Source organism: Callorhinus ursinus, unplaced genomic scaffold (assembly GCF_003265705.2).
Source record: "Callorhinus ursinus isolate GAN/ISIS: 27379988/994484 unplaced genomic scaffold, GSC_fseal_2.0 scaffold10, whole genome shotgun sequence".
NCBI classification, from domain to species: domain Eukaryota; kingdom Metazoa; phylum Chordata; class Mammalia; order Carnivora; family Otariidae; genus Callorhinus; species Callorhinus ursinus.
In genome coordinates this window covers 31,668,305-31,688,576 of record NW_027397072.1, presented here as the reverse complement: position 1 = coordinate 31,688,576, position 20,272 = coordinate 31,668,305, and the positions used below count along the sequence as shown (strand labels likewise).

Below are 20,272 nucleotides of genomic sequence, written 5' to 3'. Positions count from 1 at the left end.
ACAGAATCGGGGATGAGTTGTAATAGTTTGTGATCTGCCTTTTTCCCACTTATTTTATACTGATGTCTTAAATATCCCTAATATCTTAAATGTGTGGATGTGTTTTTAAGCCGTGTAATATGTCCATGTGGTTAAAAGAACTATTGGGTCCCTTTCCAGCGGAGTTCCACACTCAACATCAGTTTTCACTGCCATAAAAAACACTGCTCAACAAACTTGTTTGTCTTTGTTAGCATCTTTATTTTCTTATAAAATGCCTACAAATAGGTTTGCTATTGTATAACCTCTTAAAGGTTTTTAAAAATATGTGCTAGAATAAACTTCTGAATACTTAGATGCTGTTTTCATTTGGTTATACAGTATAAATGTTGAGGGCCAAGTACCAGACACACAAATACTGCTTTTGTCAAACTGCTAATTTTTGTAAATACAGAGTAGACTGAATCCAGGCTACTTTCCATACAGATTGTTTTACATTTTTAGTTGGAATGTGAATAATAACTTAAAATATACTTTCATTGCTTTTGAAAAGTGAATTACTCTTTACTTGGTTCTCTTTCTACAAGTTTGGGGTTGAAATAATCTAACATTAGTAACATTTTATTGTAATGCAGATTTGTAGCATCTTTTTATTGCTTTAGCTTATAATTATGCTGGAAGCTGGCAGACGGATCTAGGTCAGTCCTGAAGTGTAAATTTTGCCATTGGAATATATACTGAATGTATGAATTTGGCAGATTTAAGATAAGGTATGTTTAAAGAGCAATAAAAAAGACAAGTGTCTTTTTTTGTAGATTTCCTTTTTTAGAGGAATTTTAGGTTCACCACAAAATTGAGTGGAAAATACAGAGTACACATGTACCCCAGTCCCCACACATCAACAGCCTCCCTGCTCCAGACCAAAGTGGTACAGTTGTTACAGTCTTCATTGACTTCTCATTATTACTCAAAGCCCACAGATTACATTAGGCTTCACTTTCGGGGTTGCATATTCTGTGCGTTTTGACAAATGTGTAATACCATATGTCTGCCTTAAGAGAGAATAGTTCAGCTGCCCTAAAAATCCTCATGCTCCACGTGGTCATGTGTCCTGCCCCCTCAACCAGTGGCAACTACTGATTGTTTTTACTAAGACAAATGTCTTTTTGTAGGCCTTGTGACAAATAGGTTGAGTATACTTAGCCTTAAGGCATGGGGAAATATTTGAGGAACAGTTGGTCTTATCTAGGTAGGTATCTTTCAGCTTTGACCTTGAAGGATCCATTTGGGAGTTGGAGTGGGGGAAGAACTGGCTTGGAACAGTGAATCAGGAAAATTTATTGGGGGTCTGAAGTCACCTTCAGTCATTTTTTGACACTGAGAAATGGAAATAGAATTAAAATCACTATTCTCTGCAAGCATTTAACTTCAGTTTAAAATCTCAAAGTAATGCTAAATTTAAAAAGATTTCCAATCTAGGTAATCACTGTATGTTAATGTTTACAAGTAGTCTAATGAAATGTACATTATAATTACTCAGTTGCTTATATCAGTATTTGATGAATGAAGTACTTTATCTGTAGTTCCTACAAATTTGGTAGAGAAGTCATGATGGGGGAGTAAACTTAGTGAACCATGTCATTGTGCTCCATTATACCTTTGAAACATGTTTGTTGCACTTCACCTTAGAAGTCTGTAGACTAGAAATGGTGACAGTAGGTAGACATCTGCTGCCTGTATATCTGAGGTTCCTATCTTTATCCATGCTAATCAAAGAAAACTGGCTAAGTGGTAACTGTAGTCAACTGATCTAGGTGAAATTTCAAGCTAATAAAAATTTCCTGCCAAGTGGTTTGTCTGTTTTATTTATTTATTTATTTATTTATTTATTTATTTATTTATTTATTTATTTATTTTTAAGATTATACTCATTTGACAGAGAGACACAGCGAGAGAGGGAACACAAGCAGGGGGAGTGGGAGAGGGAGAAGCAGGCTTCCCGCGGAGCAGGGAGTCTGATGTGGGGCTCAGTCCCAGGACCCTGGGATCATGACTTGAGCGGTAGGCAGATGCTTAACGACCAAGCCACCCAAGCACCCCTATTATTATTATTTTTTAAAGATTTTATTTATTTGAGAGAGAGGGAGGGAGGGAGCACAAGCAGGGGGAGTGGCAGGCAGAGGGAGAAGCAGACTGCCCGCTGAGCAGGAAGCCCACCTGGGATCATGACCTGAGCCAAACAAAGGCAGACACTTAACCAATTGAGCCACCCAGGTGCCCCCTGTTTTATTTTTCAGAAATTGTTGCTTTCTTTACAGTAGGAACAAGACTATTTGTTGATTTTAACAAAATCAGCAATCCAAATTTGGTCATTGTGATATTTTAGCATACTTTATTCATTTTGGATTCTTATTAATTAGTGTATTACTTGGTAGAACTTCATACTTTAAAAAAAATACACACACACACACACACTACTCCTGAGTTGCTGGAAGTATTTTCCCAAACTGATTATGTGATTGTCAAATTTGCTCATAAAATACATAGGGGCAGGTATAAAACTCCTGAGTAATATGTGTAAATTTCATCCAATCAAGAAATATTTATTAAGCACCTGCTAGGTGCCAAGCACTGTTCTGGGTGCTGGGAGACAAGAGTGGTCAACAGGGTGATTGGGATCCTTATTTTATTTTTTTTTAAGATTTTATTTATTTATTTGTCAGAGACAGGGAGCACACAAGCAGGGGGTGTGGCAGGCAGAGGGAGAAGCGGGCTGATGTGGGACTCGATCCCAGGACCCTGATATCATGACCTGGGTGGAAGGCAGTGGGATCCTTATTTTTGAGGTACATATATTCTATGGAGGGAGAGGTTTAAGGTAGACATGTAAACAAATAAAGCATTATTTTAGATACTGAAAAGGACTGTGGGGAAAAAAAAACCTGTTTTGTTCAAGTGATGCGGAGGGGTCTGTAATTTAGACTGAGTGGTCAAGGAAGTCCACACTTAAGAGATAATATTTCAGCTGAGATCTAGATGATGGAGAATTAAGCCACATGAATTTCTAGGGACAGAGCATTCCAGACGGGAAAACAGGACAAAGATTCTAAGGTGGGAAACAGGTTTGGCCTGTTCAAGGAACAGCTAGAGGACTAGACTGTAGAAGCCAGAACACACAGGACTGTGGAGGTCATGGTATAGAACTTAGAGTTTGTTTTGTTTTTTCTATTTTCTGGTTACAGTGGAAAGCTAATTGAGGGTTTTATTTTATTATTTTTTTAAAAGATTTTATTTATTTATTTGACAGAGAGTGAGAGCAGGAGCACAAGCAGGGGGAGTGGGAGAGGGAGAAGCAGGCTTCCCACCAAGCAGGGAGCCCGATGTGGGGCTCGATCCCAGGACCCTGGGATCATGACCTGAGCCGAAGGCAGACGCTTAATGACTGAGCCACCCAGGCACCCCTAATTGAGGGTTTTAAACAGAGGATTGATAGTCTAGAGGGGGAGACATAAAATAAATAACTACTTACATAAATATTCAAATGATGGGTGGATTCAGATTGGGGGAGTATAGGAGGACTAAACTTGGTTAGGAGCCTCAGCAAAGATATTCCTGAGGAAATGATGTTTAAACTGAGACCTAAGGAATAAGCATGAATTGATTAGGGCAATGACGTGGAAAAGAATATTCCAGACAAAGGAATATCATGAGTGAAATATGTGTTTAGAAAGAGCTTTAATAACATAAGGATCTGAAAAAAGGCTAGCTTGTCTGTTTGTAGTTTACCTAGGCGAGAGTAGCACCAAATAAGGCAGGAGAGATTTGGCAATGAGTGCAGGATTTTATGACATGTGTAGGATTTTAGTTGTTAATCCTCCATAACTGATTTTAAGGAGAGTAATTTAATCACACTCGTATTTACTTATATTATTTAGTTGCTACTTTGTGGAATTTAGATTGGATTAGAGGAGGGGGCAAAAAGGGAGACCAGTTAGGTACCACTCTATATTTGTGTACCATTGAAACTGGAAGTGATAATATCCCCTTTAATTAAATATTGATTGCTTTTGCTTTCACAGATTCTCCTTTGAAATTGCTTGCTCTTTATAGTGTCACTGCAGCACATTTTGAAATAGTGTTGCTGTTTTTGTTGTGTACAGTTAAAGGTGCCTTGGGATGTGGAAGTAAAGGCTCTTAGCTTTTGTAAATCAAATAAGCTAGATATTTCTTTATGTAAGGAGAAAAAAAGTCCATTAATGTAGATAGATAGTCTTTAAGAATAGTGGTTAATTGGATAAGGTGTTCTTGCAGTGTTGGCTAATAATGGGCCACTCCTCAGTAGACTGTCTCCTGGGAGAGAAGGGACACAATAGATACAGTATGTATGTCTCCATAGATTGGAAAGGGGCATTTAGTAGACAGGTTCAAGGGGGAGAGTCTTTTAAAAATGTTGATGTGGGAAAGGATAATAAATAAGGTCCCCAGGAGTAAGTTGTTACTAACTACCTGGAATCAGGCAGTTGATAGGGAAGAAAGCCAGACAAGGGATATAGACTCTGAAACTAGCTATTAGGTGTTTTTGTTTGTTTTGTTTTTAAAAGAACAGAAGCCTACACTTTAGAAACTTGTCTCTGCTGTTTCATGTTTTATAGTTACTCATTACTGTTGAGTAAAGTTCTTCAGCAAAGGTTATACCTTCATTTAGTGTGTTGGGTAAACAAAGGAGGAGTTTATATAGCTGTTTTGGGGGAGTTATGTGATTTTTGAAGTGGTGGCTGTGGTCTTTGAAAAAGAGCCCGGAGGCCAGTGTAACTATAGGATATAACTCTGCACCTCACTGACTCTTCTTGTGTTTTCTACTAAAATATTGATCCTGTGCTTTGCTTTAATAAGGGAAGAGTACTCTTAGGTTACTCTTACTAAATTAGGAGGCTCCTTAGCTTTACCATAAGTGTCAGTTTTAGAAACGTCTTAGGTCGTTAGCTTAGCTGTTTAAGTTTCACAGTGAACAATGTTTACAATGTTTACAATTCCTGTTTTAACCGTTGTAACTTAGAGTAATTTCTAGGTGATGCCCACAGGGAAAAATTGGATTCTGAGTTATTGGGCAAAATTGACCCCCCCCCAAGCCCCTTTTGCACAGATCCAGTTTCTGTGTGCATACAGTAGCAGAAGTTGTTTATAGAATGATGCAGTACTCAAGAAACAGCTACTGTTCACATTTAGCTGTTACGACTTAATAGTAGAGGCTGTACTCGTATTGCTGCTTATCTGTATATATAGTGGGAAATCTTAGCAATACTCTTGGTCCAGTTATAGAGGGAGTGAGAAATCCAATATGTGCTTGAACATCACTTTTTGTAACTATTTTCAGATGATCTGGAATAAGGGGGAATTTACTTGGAATTTTGTTTTATTTGTGGTCCTTTAGGAGAAGTTTGTAATGCAGGTATTCAAGTAACCTCTTTCTCTTGTTTTACTTCTAGGTGAGAATTATGAAGATGATGACCTAGTAAACTCTGATGAGGTTATGAAGAAACCATGTCCAGTACAGATTGTTCTTGCTCATGAAGATGACCATAACTTTGAGCTCGATGAAGAAGCTTTGGAGCAGATATTGCTACAGGAGCACATACGAGATCTTAACATAGTAGTGGTATCCGTGGCAGGAGCTTTTCGTAAAGGGAAATCATTTCTCCTGGACTTCATGCTTAGATATATGTATAACAAGGTGAATAGTGTCTTTTAAATTGAACCCAGTTAAAAACAACCAACCATCCAACCTTGTTTAAAAATAATAGACAAAAAACAGTGAGAGCTGTGTCTTTAATTTTACAAAAACGCAGTTCTTGCTGAGACTTCTCAGTTAAGACAGTAATCTAAGTTTGAGTTCTTGATTCTTCCTCCTCTCCATAATTGCTTTTTGCATATAGTACATAAGGATGCATATGACTGAGCATCTATGTTAGAGGCATTGTAGCTCTAACCTGCGATGTCCTAAGTATACTCTGAAGTCTTTGTTGTACTGTTCATCTCTCCCGTTATTTCTTCACACCTCCCCCTTCTTGATCACCTTTCCAACAATGCATGAAGTAGGCTGATAGAGACTTTTGTAAAAGTGCACCTATGCTCTTCACATAAGTCAGCTTCAGTCACTATTGCATCTTGAAATAAAGTCCAGTTCCTTAGAGTGGCTTCCAAGGCCTTCAGTTGATGTCTGAGCTTCATATCTTGCTTCTCTGTGTCAGGTATACTAGAGTTTTTGCAGTTCCTCAAGTGTTTCATGTTATTTCTCATATGTTCCTGTATCCTTGGCTAATCTTGGCATAGCAGGCCTTCCCTGATTTTTTTTTTTTTTTTAAGTAGGCTCTATGCCCAATATTGGGGCTTGAACTCACAACCCTGAGATCAAGAGTCACATGCTCTATGACTGAGCCAGCCAGGTGCCTTCTCTGATTTTTAAGACTATGTTATATCCAACTCTCATGGCACAAATAATTTGTTTCATTGATACTGCTTTAGTTATTTTTCCTGGCCAGTTTAATCTCTGCCAGGAGTGGGTCTTGTCTTAATTACCCTATCTCCCTCACCGAACACATTAATTGGCCTATACTGAGCACTTATTTTCTGTTTTGACCAATGAATCTCCCTTTCTCCACAGATTGTCACTTTTTAATGGTGCCAGACAATTGTTATTTCCCTCTTCCTCCCTGATTTTGGCTTTCTCCCCTGAAAAAAAGCAAGAAATAATTTCACTTGAATCAGAATGTTTTTCTAACAGTTGAAAGTTGGTTTGAGGGAGTGAGAATTTGATAGGGACGAAGAAGGAGGAATTGGAAATTTGGAGTGGAGCACTTAGGAGGAAGAACTTTCTTTACAGGGGGCGTTTGACATTCAGAAACTACATGAAAATGCTAGAAATAACACTTTGACAGAATTATGTAATTGCCTAAACACATGTCAGGGTGCTCAACCTTTACGAGTTCTATATCAGTCTGTAACTGGGTGTGCATCTGCCTTAAGGTAAGTAACAAGGTAAACATTCCTAGTTGATTTTCCAGGAAGCTTTTCAGTAAATTCTTTTCACAGGAATCTCCTCAGGCATGGTCGGGTATGCCTCAGTAACAAGAATGTAGTTCATATTAAACAACACTATTTTGCATGTTTAGCAAATTGAGAAAGATACAGTATTTCATCCATTTAGATTTGATTATTTCTCGCTTTTACATCTGAAATAGAGAAATGAATAAAGAGTGGCATATTCTTTTAAAAAAAGAATGTACATTTAAATATAATAATTGAGGTTCTAACTCCTTAAGTTAGCTTATGTATATTGTGTGTGTGTGTATTATGTATATTATGTATGTGTGTCTGAGCTGTTCAGTGCAAAGGTATTTGTGGGTCACAGACCGAATGTTCAAAGGGAAAGGAAGTATAGATCACTTGCCTAGGAATAACAGATAAATTTCACCTCCAGGTGCCATTTCTGAATCCATCTCTGATCAGTTAGTAGTGGTTGTTCAGAGGGGGAGTAGCAGCCGTCGCATGTGTCATGTATTTGCAGTCTCTGAAGTAATAACAATTTCCTTTTTTCTGGGGGAGACCCTGAAGCCACAGGAAGGTTATGAGGGCCTGAGTGAGGTTATACACCTAGTTAATGGCCTCTAAGCTGAAATATCATTACTAATACAGAATTTCTGGTATAAGTAATCTTACTCTGTTAATTAAAAATGACATTAAACGTCTGATTTTTGGGATAGCATGCCTCTACTTGCACTGATTTAGTGGTGGGTCATGCTTTTCCTAGGAGAATGAAAGTAAACAAGGAGAAGTCACAATGGGGTAGTTTTGAATTTATTTCATTAACCATATCTGTCTGCAAATGTGGAATGCTAGCTGAAGAAGGTAGGAGATGAGTAGTGGCTTATACTGACTTTGTATGTCCTCTTTATTGACCTGAGTCAATTTATGTAAGGGTGAAGTTCACTAAAGGAGCTAAATACAAATATTTTACTTCATGATTTAGAAATAGATGACTGTTCTCATTTTGAGTAGTTAGTAAAGTAATAATACAAGGTTAAATGTGAGCTCGTTTCTGTTGGACAAAAATGAAAACTTCAGTATTTAATTTCTTAAAACTAAGACTATTCTGAGGTGTTTACCAAACATTTCCAAATTATAGGGGAAATTCTGATTTTTAGGTCTCATATTGTGAAGTAAATAGCTTCTTACACAGGTGTTGTTTTGTTTTGAGCGGCTACTTGTATTTTGAAAATAGATTTTCAAAGTACAGGAGGAAAGAAGTTAGTTTTCTTTTGTAAACTTAAGAGGTGAACTAAACATTTTTCTAGAATAAAATTCCCTTGTGTGTTGGAATTGATCATTTACTATAGTTTATATGAGAGGGTCACTAAAATTGCTAATTCTTGAATTCATAATGTAGGAAACATTTTGAACTTACAAGGATATCACTTATGACATTCACTATGAATGCCATATATGAGGAATACCGCAGAAATTCAAGTATTGTTGGTGAACTTAATAATTTGTAAGTGGAATATTTATTACTTGTAAAAGTCATTCTCAAAAAGCTATAAATGAAATAATCATAAAAATTTATGTGAGAACTGTTAGGTCTGTTATGTCAGTATTTTAAAAAAATCATTTCATTTGTAAAAGTAGGGAGTTATACAAGAGGAGATGAAAATCTGTAATGAGAGACAGAGTAGGTGGTAATGGTGGGAGAGAGGATGACTTTTCCCTGCAGAATATATGTGTATACTTTTAAGTATTTTATACTTTTCCCTTTCTAATGCTGATTTGGTTGTTAAGGGTATAGTTCAGATAAATATATTTTTTCTTTTTTTGACTTTTTTTTTCCTGAGGTATAATTTATATACAGGAAAGTACCCAAATCTTAAGTGTATAGGTTGCTGAAATTTTACATATATATACACACACACACACACACACACACATATATTCACACACCCATATTATCACTACCCAGATGAAGATATAGAACCTCACCCCCCACCATGTTATATCCCTTCCAGTTAATAGATACCCCCCCAGTTAATATCTACCCCAAAAGGTAACTGCTATACTGAACTCTAGTACCACAGACTGGTTTTCCAATTTTTGAGCTTCACATGAATGAAAACATGCCATGAGAGTTTGTGTTTGGTTTATTTCTTTAAAGTATCTATGAAATGTGCCCATGTTTTTGCATGTAGTGATTATTATTTTTGTTACTTTGGTATCTGCTATATGATTATACCATATTTTATTTATTCATTAACTGTCAGGGGATATTTGCTTTGATCTTACAAGTTTTAGTAAGCTGGTTTTTGTGAATCCCATGCTTCCAAAGTAGATTACTCCTATGATAATAGGAATTATTACAAAAATGCTGATCAAAAATTACCATGTAAAAGTAATTTCAGTTTCAGGAATCGGTTTAGGAAGGTCAAAACTTAATTTAGAATTAAATTATGTAAAACTTAGTACTTGGGACATATTAAACACTAAACAATGGTGAGAGCTGTTACTTAACTCTTCTGGATAGAATCTTAATTCTGTATGGAGTTGGTTGCAATTTTATGTCATTCCCTATTTTTTAAAAAACTTTATTAAGAATTTTTAACACATGTAAAAGTAGATAACACTATAATGTGTCCTCATGTATTTACAGTTATCAACTCAATCTCATTTCATCTATACCCCAGCTCATTCCATACCTTATGTGTTGTTTTGAAGTATATCCAGATACATGATTTCATTTGTCAATATTTCAGTATATGTCTCTTTAAAGATAAGGGGTCTTTTGGACATTACAGTAATATCATACATAAATAATTCCTTAAGTAATATAGGGAATCAACTTTCCAGTTGACTCAGATATTTTAATTTTTAAATTTTTAACTGTTTTGAGTCAAGATCGAACCAAATGAGGTCCACATTGTGATTGGTGGCCTTTAAAGTGTTTAAACTCTTTTTAGGCTTCCCTCCATCTCTTTTTCTTGGCAGTTTATTTGTTGAAGAAACTGGTTGTTGGTCTTACAGAGTTTCCTCAGTCCGGATCTGCTGATTTTTATTCCGTTTGTATAGTTTTACATGTTCCTTTGTCCTGTGAATGTTAGTCAATGCTAAGGACTTAATCAGACTCAGGTTCGACTTTTTGGCAAAAGCATCTTCCATGAGGAAGTATAGATTATCTTTTAAGATAACAGTTTTTGAATCTTTACTGAATTCTAGGTATGCTGATTACTGAGTAATAGATACTATCTCACTCAGTATTCACATTAACCCTATGCAGTCTTATTAGAATTTTAGCTTGATAGTTGAGGCTCAAAGGACATGGCAAGGGTGAGATCCAGACCAGGGAATTTGATTCCAAAGTCTTCTTAAAATCACTATATAAAATGATGTTTGGTCCTTTTCCATACTTACAAGTGAACTATTCTTTTGTAAACGGTCTCTTTTCCATGTTTACTTCAGTAGTTGAGGTAGACAGACAGGAGTGCATGCCTGCTAACTTTTTCCTGCCCCATGGTATCTATGCTTAATGAGCAGAGTTTTGACTCCATTTATAACATAATTGATAAAGGCATTTTAAGGGAAACTATATATAGTTTTTATTTTTTACTTTTTAAAGAGTTGCTCCCCGAATGGCTTCCAGAGATCAGGAGTAAGAATTATCTTTAAGGATCATATGTGCTGCTACATACAGTTTGCCAAAAGCACAAATATCTCTGAATTGGCCATATGGGATGTTGAACTTGATTTCACCTTTTTTCCTAAGGTTAACAATGTCTTTGATGTGAGACTTGGGGGAAATGTGTGAATACATGAAGAAAAATTTGGTTTGTTTCATGTTCTTTTCTAAGAAAGAAATGTCTTTAGAGGAAGAACGATATTTTTAAAAGTTTCTTCCTAGGGTCATTTTATTATTTATTTTTTGGTGGTATAACTTACATACAATAAAGTGCATAAACCTTAGCATAGCCAGTGAATTTTTAGGTACCTATATTTTTCTAACCACTGCCATTCAGATCAAGAAAGAAAACACCTCCAGTATTCTAGAAGGCTCTCTCATTTCCCCTGCCAGGTATTACTATCTTTTTTTTTTTTTGACAGAGAAAGAGAGAGACCACAAGCAGGGGGAGGGGCAGAGGGAGAGGGAGAAGCAGACTCCCCGCTGAGCGGGTAGCCCAGTGCATGCTCAATCCCAGGACCCTGGGATCATGACCTGAGCCGAAGGCAGACACTCAAACCGACTGAGCCACCCAGGTGCCCCTGGGTATTACTGTCTTTAACACTGAGAGTCCACTACCATCTTGACTTAAATCACAGTAGATTAGTTTTGTCTACTCTTGAACTTTACGTAAATGTAATCATAAAGTATGCATTCTTGTGTCTAGTTTCGTTCGCTCAACATTGAGTCTAAGAGATTTCTCCATGTTATTAATGCATCAGTAATTGTTATTGCTGAGTGGTATTTCATTGGATGAAGACATCACAATTTTTCTATTCCTTTTTTGATAGACATGGGTTATTTGTAATTTTTATCTATTATGAATAAAGCTACCATGAACATTCTTTCACAAGTCTTGGCAACATAAGTACTTATTTCTGTTGGGTATATTCCCAGGAGTAGAAATGTTAGGTCCATAATGCCCATTTAACTGTAGTAGGGACTGCCAAAATTTTTTCCAAAGTGGCTTTACCAGTTTGTACTTCCATGAGCAATGTAAGAGACTTAAAGTCTTTATACATCTGATGAACAGTATTGTCAGTCTTTTTAATTTTAGCTGTTCTGATAGGTAGGCACTTTGTAAGTTTTAAGCCATCATCTTACTCTATACAGGTTCATGCTTATAAAACTGTTACCACATTTAATGTAGAAATTCAGCTTATTCATTTATTACTTTAACTGAATTAGCTTTTGTGTATTTCACTTATTACAAGTGAAACACTGTGTAATTATGTAATAAGCTGCTGAAATTTTAAATTTTATATTGTTACTATTTTTGCACATGCAAGAAGCCAGCAAAATTTGATCAGAATTCCAAAAAGGAAAATAAGAATTGGTGGGGTTATTTTTATCCCTGAATATAAGCTAAGGGGTTGGGTATAGAGGTTACGTGAACTCTGAACTACCTTTTTTCCATTAGCACACTGACTTTTTTTCCTCCTAGATTTTGATTGCTGGGTTGAAACTAATCTTCTGTTCTCTCATATGCAGGTTTAAAATTAGTGTGAGTAATTTCAGTTAGAAAAACTTCACCAAATGTTGCCAAAGCTAGAGGAATCAGAAGCAGATGAGATGGAGGAGTCTACAATATATTGTTCCAAGTCCTTACAGCAGTGTTTTGGGAGAGACTTTCTCGGTTGTATTCCTGAATCTATTCCCTGAAAAATGTGCTGTCATTTGTAGTCTTTGAAAGCAGCCCTCTAGCTTTAAGCCCCGAATGTATGTACTGCCTGTTAAGTATTATCATCAAAATTATGGTACCTACATCAGCATATATTTGGACTTGAGAGAACATAAATTATTTGTTCCAACAGATCTTTTTCCATTCTGAAGTCTGTGTTCCTTTTAAGTTAAAATTTACTATTTCTAAAGTACTTGATTTCATTTAGGTTATTTATTGAAGGATATCTTAAGTAATAGATTGTTAATGTAAATACTGATGACTCAAACACAGCTTTAAGACATTTAGGGGGTTAAACAGTCTTGTATAATTTAAGTTCCTTTTATATTAATAGTAACTCTTTTTGAAGAATACTTTTTAAAAGTCATTAACTCCCTGCCTCTTTGCCTCATTCTCCCAGACAACTTTGCTGTTTTAACTTACAAGCTTTAGTTCAGCAGTGCTTGTTCTCACTGAAACATTTTCTTACACATATTTTTAAATAACTAATAGGATGCATTTCCTATAGATACTTGGTGATGTTCACCATAACCCTTTCATCAGAAAGCAAGTTGAGGGGCGCCTGGGTGGCTCAGTTGGTTAAACGGCAGACTCTTGATGTCAGCTGGGGTCATGGTCTCAGAGTCCTGGGATTGAGCCCAGTGGTGTGCTCCGCGCTCAGCAGGGCATCTGCTTGAGTCTCTCTCTCTCTTTCTCTGCCCCTCCCATGCTTGTGTACACTCACACACTCTCTCTCTCAAATAAATAAATCAATAATTTTTTTTTTTTAAAAGCAGGTTTAGGGGTGCCTGGCTGGCTATTCAGTAGAGCATGAGACTCGATCTTGAGGTTGTAAGTTCGAGCCCCGTGTTGGGTGTAGAGATTACTTAAAAATAAAAAAAATCTTAAAAATGTTCAAGCCATAGGATTTATGACATATTGCACTAGTGCATGGACGTATAGCAGAACCTCCAGTGGACAATGCCTTTTCCTCCTAGACTTCTGTAGTATTATGGGATGGATTTTGTATGACTGGGAGTCTTTGTTAAGCTTGCATACTAAGTGTATCTGATTTTTGGTTTTTCTTCTAACAGCTTTTTTTCCCCCCAAAGATTTTATTTATTTACTTGACAGAGAGACAGCAAAAGGGGGAACACAAGCAGGGGGAGTGGAAGAGGGAGAAGCAAGGTTCAATCCCAGGACCCTGGGATCATGACCCGAGCCAAAGGCAGATGCTTAACGACTGAACCACCCAGGCACCCCTCTTTTAACAGCTTTATTGAGATATAATTTACATACCATATAATCAGTCCAGTTTCATGGATTTTAATATATTCGCAGAGTTGTACAACTATCACCACAATTTTAGAACATTTTTACCACCTCAAAATGAGAAAAATGAAACTCTGTACACGTTACCACTTCTCCTTCCCCAGCCCCAAACCTCTGGCCCTAAGGAACTATCCATTTGTTTTCTGTCTATACATTTGCCTATTCTGGACATACACATAAATGAAATAATATAGGGTCTTTTGGTGACTGGCTTCTTTGACTTAGCATAATGTTTTGTTTTGTTTTTTTTTAAGATTTATTTAAGAGAGAGCACGATTGGGGGTTGAGGGGCAGAAAGAGAGGTAGAAGCAGACTCTCCACTGAGCAGGGGGCCTGACGCTGGGCTTGATCCCAGGATCCTGAGATCATGACCTAAACTAAAGGCAGACTGTGCCACCCAGGTGCCCCAGCATAATATTGAAACGTTCATTTATGTTGGAGCATTATCAGTGCTTCATTCCTTTTTAAGACTGAATAATTGTCGATTGTATAGATATACCACATTTTATTTATCTATTTTACCAGTTAATGGATGGGTTTCCACCTTTTGGCTTATGAATAATGCTATAATTATATGAATATATATTAATACATAATATTTCACTAATTATAATACAAGGGTATATAATAATGAATAATAATGGAAATAGGTAAGGGTCTAGCTTCAGTTCTTTTGTATGTGCCTATCCAGTTGTCCTAGCACTATTTGTTGGAAAGGCTATTCTTTGTCCATTGAATGGTCTTGGCACTTTTTTTGTTGAAAATTAGTTGATCATAGACATAGGAATTTATTTTTGGACTCTCAATTTTATTTCATTGGTCAATATGTCTTTTAATGCCAGGACCAGACTGTCCTGATTACTGTTGCTCTTTGGTAAGTTTTCAGATCAAGAAGTGAGAATCCTCTTATTTTGTTCGTCTTTTAAGATTGTTCTAAAAAAATGAAAATAATAATAAAGATGATTATTCTAGGTCCCATGCAATTCTGTATGAATTTTAGACTTAGCCTGTCAGTTTCTATGGGAGGTTAGCTGGAATTCTGTTGGTAATTGGGTTGATTATGAAAGATCAACTTGAGGAGTATTGCTGTCTTAATATAAAGTGTTCCAGTTCATGAACATGGGATGTTTTTCCATTTATGTAGATCTTTAATTTCTTTCAAAAATGTTTTACGGTTTGCAGAGTATGTTTTACTTTTGTTAATTTATTCCTTTTTTAATGCTGTTATGGTACGTATTGGAATTGTTTTCTTAATTTCATTTTCAGATTGTTCATTGCAAGCTTACAGAAGTACAGTTGATTTTTGTGTATTGATCTTGTATCCTGCAACCTTGCTCAATTCCTTCATTAGTTCCAGTAGTTTTTTAGTGTACTCTTTAAAGTTTTCTATATACCAGATCATGTCATCTGTAAGTAGAGATACTTTTACTTCCTTTCCAGTCTAAGTACCTCTTACCTCTCTTTCTTGGTAACTGTCCTGGCTAGAATCTCTAGTACAATGTTGAGTACAAGTGGTAAGAGTGGATATCCTTACTGTTTTCGAAATCTTTAAGGAGGAACCATCGAGGTTCTCACCATTATGTATGATTTTAGCTGTAGGATTTTTTGCACTTTTTTTTTAAAATCAAGTTCAGGAAGTTCCTCTCTATTCCTAGTCTGTTGGGAGGTTTTGTTTTGTTTTTTAATCATGAATGGATGTTGGATTTTGTCAAGTGCTTTTTCTGTCTATCTGTTGATATGATCATGTGGTTGATATGATTAGCTTGTTGATATGATTATGTTATTAATATTTTTAAAATATTGAGTCAGTTCTTGCATCCCTGGAATAAATCCCATTTTGCTGTGGTGTATAATGTTTTAATATACGTTGTTGGGTTTAATTTGCTAACATTTTGTTGAATGTTTTTGCATCTATGTTCATGAGGTATATGGGTCCATAGCTTTCCTTTTTTTTTAATGTCTCCAGAACTTTTTCACCTTCCCAAACCGAAACTGTACCCATAAAACTCCCGTTTTCCCCCTCCCCCTCAGTGCCTGGTAACCACCATTCTCCTCTGTCTCCATGAGTTTAAGTACTCTAGGTACTTTGTATAAGTAGAATCATAAGGTATTATTATTTTGTGGCTGGCTTATTTCACTTAGCATAATGTCTTCAAAGTCAAGGACATCTTTATAACAAGATTTTTTATTTTAATTCTTGAGTGTGTACCTAAGTTGGTAAGAGTTGTCCTTTGTCTGAGCTTGTGACTTGGGTCAGTCATAATGTTATCTGTCTGGCCCCAAAAGAGAGGAGTTGGACATGGGGTTAGTTAGGTAAGATGTTAGACAATTTTAAACTGTTTTAAGATTCTAATGTTTCTTCATTTGTTCTAGGACTTGCAGGGTATTCTTAACATATTCAAATGAAAACACTAAATGATGCTTGGTGGTCAGAATGTGTATATTGTTCTGTCTACAATTTGAGTGTTGATTGTTTATAACCTACCTCCTAAATTAGGTAGATTTACAAGATTAAGATTTTTATCCATGGTGCTTTTGTGGGGAATGTCTCTCAACTAAGAAGGATCTCCTCTTTTATTGTAGTGTTAGTTAAACCTTTAATTTTATCCTTTTTGTCATTTGTCTTCACAGCTCTGGTAAGTTACTATGGCCTTTATTCTTCCAGCCTGCCCAGTTGGAGTGTGTAGGCCTGCAAACAGGAAGTTGTGTGTATTCTGACACATACAGACCTGGCTGGATCACCAGCTCTGTGTTTTAAAGTTTACCTGGCTGTTGTTTCAGTTTGTTGCTAGGGAATGTTATCTTTCCTATGGTGAAATAAGAATTTGTTTCTTATTATTTAGAGTAGGTAGGGTTTCTCTATTTTTGATAATTATATTACACTGGTAAGTCTTTTTGGCAAGGGCTCATGTTTATTCACTATAGTATTTGACTGTATTTAAACTTTGGGTGTTTTCAGATTACCTTTTAGCATTAAGATTCATTCTAAAAGATCTCTTTATTTTACTGGAGGATGAAAATTATTTTTGGAATTTTGAGTTTTAAGGCTTTTTTTTTTTTTTGTCTCCACAGTAGTAAATGGTACTAGTTTACTGTTTTTCAAGTTATCTTAAGATTTGTTTTTAGGGGCGCCTGGGTGGCTCAGTTGGTTAAGCGTCTGCCTTCGGCTCAGGTCATGATCCCAGGGTACTGGTATCGAGCCCCACATTGGGCTCTCTGCTCGGCGGGAAGCCTGCTTCTCCCTCTCCTACTCCCCCTGCTTGTGTTCCTCCCCCCCCCGTCAATTAAATAAATAAAATCTTAGAAAAAAAATTTGTTTTTAGTAACTTATGACAAATAGTACCTGTTTTCAGTGAGGCTGCTTCTAGAATTCACTAGAATGCTCCTTGGAGGGCAGGAATGTACTTGTGTACTGCTGTAGCCCTAGAACCTAGAACAGTAGCTGGCACGTGGTAAGGGTTCAGTGAATACTTGCTGAGTGAATGTATAAGTGTATTTTATGGAACTTACCAGTATTCTTTATGATACAGTAATAAACTTCTTAACTTCAAGTTTTACCTGTTATCCTTTTTTTCTTTAAAAAATTTATTTATTTATTTTTTTAAGATTGATTTATTTTAGAAAGAGAGAATGCACACGAGTGGGGGAGGGGCAGAGGGAGAGAATCTTATGCAGGCTCCCTGCAGGAGCCTGACTTGGGGCTGGATCTCATGATGCATGAGATCATGACCTGAGCCAAACCAAGAGTCAGACCCCCTCAGACACCTGAGCCACCCAGGTGCTCCTCTTTCATCCTTTTATTGACCAATCAGTTTAGTGATTTTTAAACATTTTGTTAACAGGGTAAACCAAGAAAAGATGATATATAGTCAATAGATTTTTTTTTTTAATTAGTTTTTTTTTTTTTTGAGGCATAAGTTCTTTTTAAAATTTTTGAGAGGGTAAAATTAACAAACGTGTTAGCTTGTGATTTTGGTCATACATACTTTTTAAAATTTATTTTTACTGTCTTGTCTGTGTAATTGTTTTTAGGAATAATAAAAGGGACATATTTCTTCCTTATCTCTCACGCATGCTCAAAAGGAAATAATACATTAAAGCTTAGTAATTAAAATTTTTTATGTGTTCATTTATTGAACAAATACTTTGAGTGCCTACTATAGGCCAGGCATTATTCTATGTCCTGGAATACTGTTCTGTGTTTTGAGGAAAAAATAAAAAACAGACAAAACTTCCTTCCTTATGGAACTTATATTCTCTTAGAGGAGATAGAGAAATAAGACAAGTAAAATGTAGAAGAAAAATCGATTTCTCTAACAGGGTGGATTCTTTTAAGTTATTTGTATAGGTTGGACCTTTCAAGAGTAATCAGTTTAAGTACCGCTTTGGCATTGTTAGGGGAATGAGAAGCCACATGTGAGAGCCTAAAATGGGGTAAGACACTTTGGTAGGAGCAATTTGGTAAACAGATGGAATTTATAGTGTGTGCTCTTAAGACTTAGACAAGAAATGCAGTGCAAATGCAGGTGTAAAGATAACCTGTAGTGTCAACAATATTTTTTAGGAATTCAGAAAACTTGGAGTTTCTTGAGTGCTGGCCCAGTCCAGGCAGAGAACAGGTGGAAGGAACAAAGGTATAGATAGGCTAAACAACATACATACTTGGAATAGTGACCTTTTTGGTATGGTAGAAACAGGAAGAGTGTGTGTATGTGGTGTGTTAGGGGGACTATATGGTATAAAAGGAGCAGAGGTAGGAAAAGTAAATTGAAGGTGGGTTGTATGCAACAGATCTCTAGATGGTTCTGTAGGTAAATGGAGAACTGCAGGTGACTTTTTTTTAAGGTTTTATTTATTTGAGAGAGAGAGTGGGGTGGAGTGGCGGAGGGAGAGAATCTTCAAGACTACCTGCTGAGCGCGGAGCCTGACTCAAGGCTCAATCTCACCACCCATGAGATCATGACCTGAGTTGAAACCAAGAGTCTGGTGCTTAACTGACTGAGCCATCTAGGCACCCCCACAGATGACTTTTAGGACAGTAGCATGATTCCATTTCTTGTTGAGAAAATTAAGTGACTATGGGTGGATGGGTTGGAGAGTATAGCATGGAGGTGCAGGAATACCTTTTTAGAGCATCCAAAATATAGTCCGGGGCAAGACCACTGTTGTGCTTATTTAGGGGGTACCATTATTCCTCTAATCACTGTGAAGGGTCCCTCCTGAAGCACAATCCTTAGTATATAGTGTGAATGGAGTCGTGCCATGAGGCAGCTTTGTCACCAATAGAGAGATGAGGGGGCCTTAAGTTGTAAGATACTGAAAGGTGAAGAAGAGTGCAAGAGAATTTTGTAATTGATAACACTGGTAACCTACTGGGGATGGGAGTTTTGTGGAATAATTATCGTTATAGATGGTTTGAAGTTTAAGGCTGATCTTCACATTAGGTGTCCACTTTTTTTCCCACCTTAAATCTGCTTTTCACAAATTGCTTCATTCCCTCATTGAGCCTACCTTAAACATCTTTACTCATAATGTGAGCTTTGTTATCTGTTTTGGACTATGTGTCTAAGCTTATTAGTATTTCTGAAACAAAGGAATTTTTCCTGTGGGCTACTTTGAGTAAAGGGTGTGTGGGCTAAAGTATAGGGGTCTTGATATCTGTCAAACTACTCATTATGTTCCAGATAAACTATCTTATGGTATATTAATTTTATATTATTTCACAATATTTAATTATAACTATTTGGCCCTGTGGTTTTATTTATTTTATTAACATAATGTATTACTTGTTTCAGAGTACGTGTCTGATTCGTCAGTCTTACACAATTCACAGTGCTCACCATAGCACGTACCATCCCCAATGTCCATCACCCAGCCACCCCATCCCTTCCACCCGCCTCCACTCCAGCAGCCCTCAGTTTGTTTCCTGAGATGAAGAGTCTCTTACGGTTTGTCTCCCCCTCCAGTTTCATCTTGTTTCATTTTTCCCTCTCTTCCCGTATGATCTTCTGTCCTGTTTCTCAAATTCCTCATACCAGTGAAATCCAGTGATAATTGTCTTTCTCTGATTGACTTATTTCGCTTAGCATAATACCCTCTAGTTCATCCACGTCGTTGCAAATGGCATGGTTTCATTTTTTTGATGGCTGCATAATGTTCTCTTATAGATACATACATCACATCTTTATCCATTCATCTGTTGATGGACATCTAGGTTCTTTCCATAGTTTGGCTATTGTAGACATTGCTGCTATAAACATTGGGGTGCACGTGCTCCTTCGGTTCACTATGTTTGTATCTTTGGGGTAAATACCCAGTAGTGTAATTGCTGGGTCATAGGGTAGCTCTATTTTCAACTTTTTGAGGAACCCCCATACTGTTTTCCAGAGTGGCTGCACCAGCTTGCATTCCCACTGGCCCTGTGGTTTTAGTTAGAACATTTTATTACGGAAATTTTAACTTACCCAAAGATAGGATAGTATGATGAACCCCAATATATGTATCAACATTTTGTTGGTTTTGTTTCATCTGTATACCTCCCTGCC

The 20,272-nt window shown here is 36.7% G+C and overlaps 1 protein-coding gene across 2 annotated transcripts in view; it reads left to right on the top strand.

Moving 5' to 3' along the window:
• Positions 1-20,272, top strand: part of ATL2 (atlastin GTPase 2) — a 56,143-nt gene that overhangs the window by 19,921 nt on the left and 15,950 nt on the right. For both annotated transcript variants that reach the window (XM_025868082.2, XM_025868084.2), the window contains exon 2: positions 5,466-5,710. In XM_025868082.2, coding sequence (XP_025723867.1) covers positions 5,466-5,710 — 245 coding nt within the window. The remainder of the gene's footprint in view (positions 1-5,465; positions 5,711-20,272) is intronic.